Below are 1194 nucleotides of genomic sequence, written 5' to 3' on the forward strand. Positions count from 1 at the left end.
CTTCGGCTTCCTGCATGGTAAATCACCCCTTTGTGGCTATCGGCTGAGGGTGGGGAGGAAAGGCTTTCGCCCCAGGGGGCCACCCAGGAGCCGGGTGCTGTGCCTGTGCCTTGACAGTAACTGACCGAGTGTGCTAGGAGCTGTACGGAGGATTGCTGTCCCCCCAGGGAGTGGGACGGGGCCTGGCAAACCAGCCTCCTGCCCTTCTAATGCCATTTGGGGGCAGCCCGCTCGCTCACTGGTTGGAGCCAGCATGGTCCCGCTGCGGGAACAGAGGCTTTGGGGGTAGCGATGGAGGCAGGGGCAGCGTTGGAGAGTGCTGGCTGGGGTGGGGGGAGGCGGGTGCCCCCAAAAGGTTTCTCTGCCCTGATGCCCCCACCCTGTCTGTCCCACAGATCACATCCCGCCTGGCCGACGTCTTCAACCAGCGCTGCGAAGTGAACCGCCGTGCCTCGGTGAGCGGCTGCGTCATCAACACCTGTGGCTGGGTGAAGGGCTCGGGCTACCAGGCGCTGGTGCATGCTGCCTCCGCTTTCGAGGTGGACGTGGTGGTGGTGCTGGACCAGGAGCGGCTCTACAATGAGCTGAAGAGGGACCTGCCCCACTTTGTGCGCACCGTCCTGCTCCCCAAGTCCGGCGGGGTGGTGGAGCGCTCCAAGGACTTCCGGCGGGAGTGCCGAGATGACCGCATCCGGGAGTATTTCTATGGCTTTTGGGGCTGCTTCTACCCCCACGCTTTCGACGTCAAGTTCTCCGACGTCAAGATCTACAAGGTGGGGGCTCCCACCATCCCGGACTCCTGCCTGCCCCTGGGCATGTCGCAGGAGGACAACCAGCTGAAAGAAAGCGGGTGCCGGGGACGCCGGGGCGGGACATGGTGCACCACCTCCTGAGCGTCAGCACCGCTGACAGCCCCGACGACAACATCTCGGAGACCAGCGTGGCCGGCTTCATCGTCGTCACCGGCGTCGACCTGGAGCGCCAGGGCTTCACCGTCCTCTCCCCTGCCCCCCGGCCCCTGCCCAAGAACTTCCTCCTCATCATGGACATTCGCTTCATGGACCTGAAGTAACCCCGGGCGCCCCAGCCGCCCGCGCCCCCTCCTCACCCTCCGGCCGGAGCTCTGTGGTTTTATACTGTTTGTAACGTTTGTCATTAACCCGCCGCGCCTTTTGCTACCGGGTGAATGTCTGC

General features: G+C 64.3%; 1 protein-coding gene across 1 annotated transcript in view; it reads left to right on the top strand.

The window, feature by feature from the left end:
- The window catches only part of CLP1 (cleavage factor polyribonucleotide kinase subunit 1), a gene marked incomplete at its 5' end in the record, with an annotated part of 7806 nt that extends 6646 nt beyond the window's left edge, over positions 1-1160 (top strand). The window contains 2 exon segments of the mRNA XM_009642513.2: positions 396-839; positions 842-1160. Of these exon segments, the coding sequence (XP_009640808.1) occupies positions 396-839; positions 842-1072 (675 nt within the window).
- Positions 1161-1194: the final 34 nt, after the last annotated feature.

The sequence above is a fragment of the Egretta garzetta genome, unplaced genomic scaffold, assembly GCF_000687185.1.
Source record: "Egretta garzetta isolate BGI_Z169 unplaced genomic scaffold, ASM68718v1 scaffold937, whole genome shotgun sequence".
Taxonomy (NCBI): Eukaryota; Metazoa; Chordata; class Aves; order Pelecaniformes; family Ardeidae; genus Egretta; species Egretta garzetta.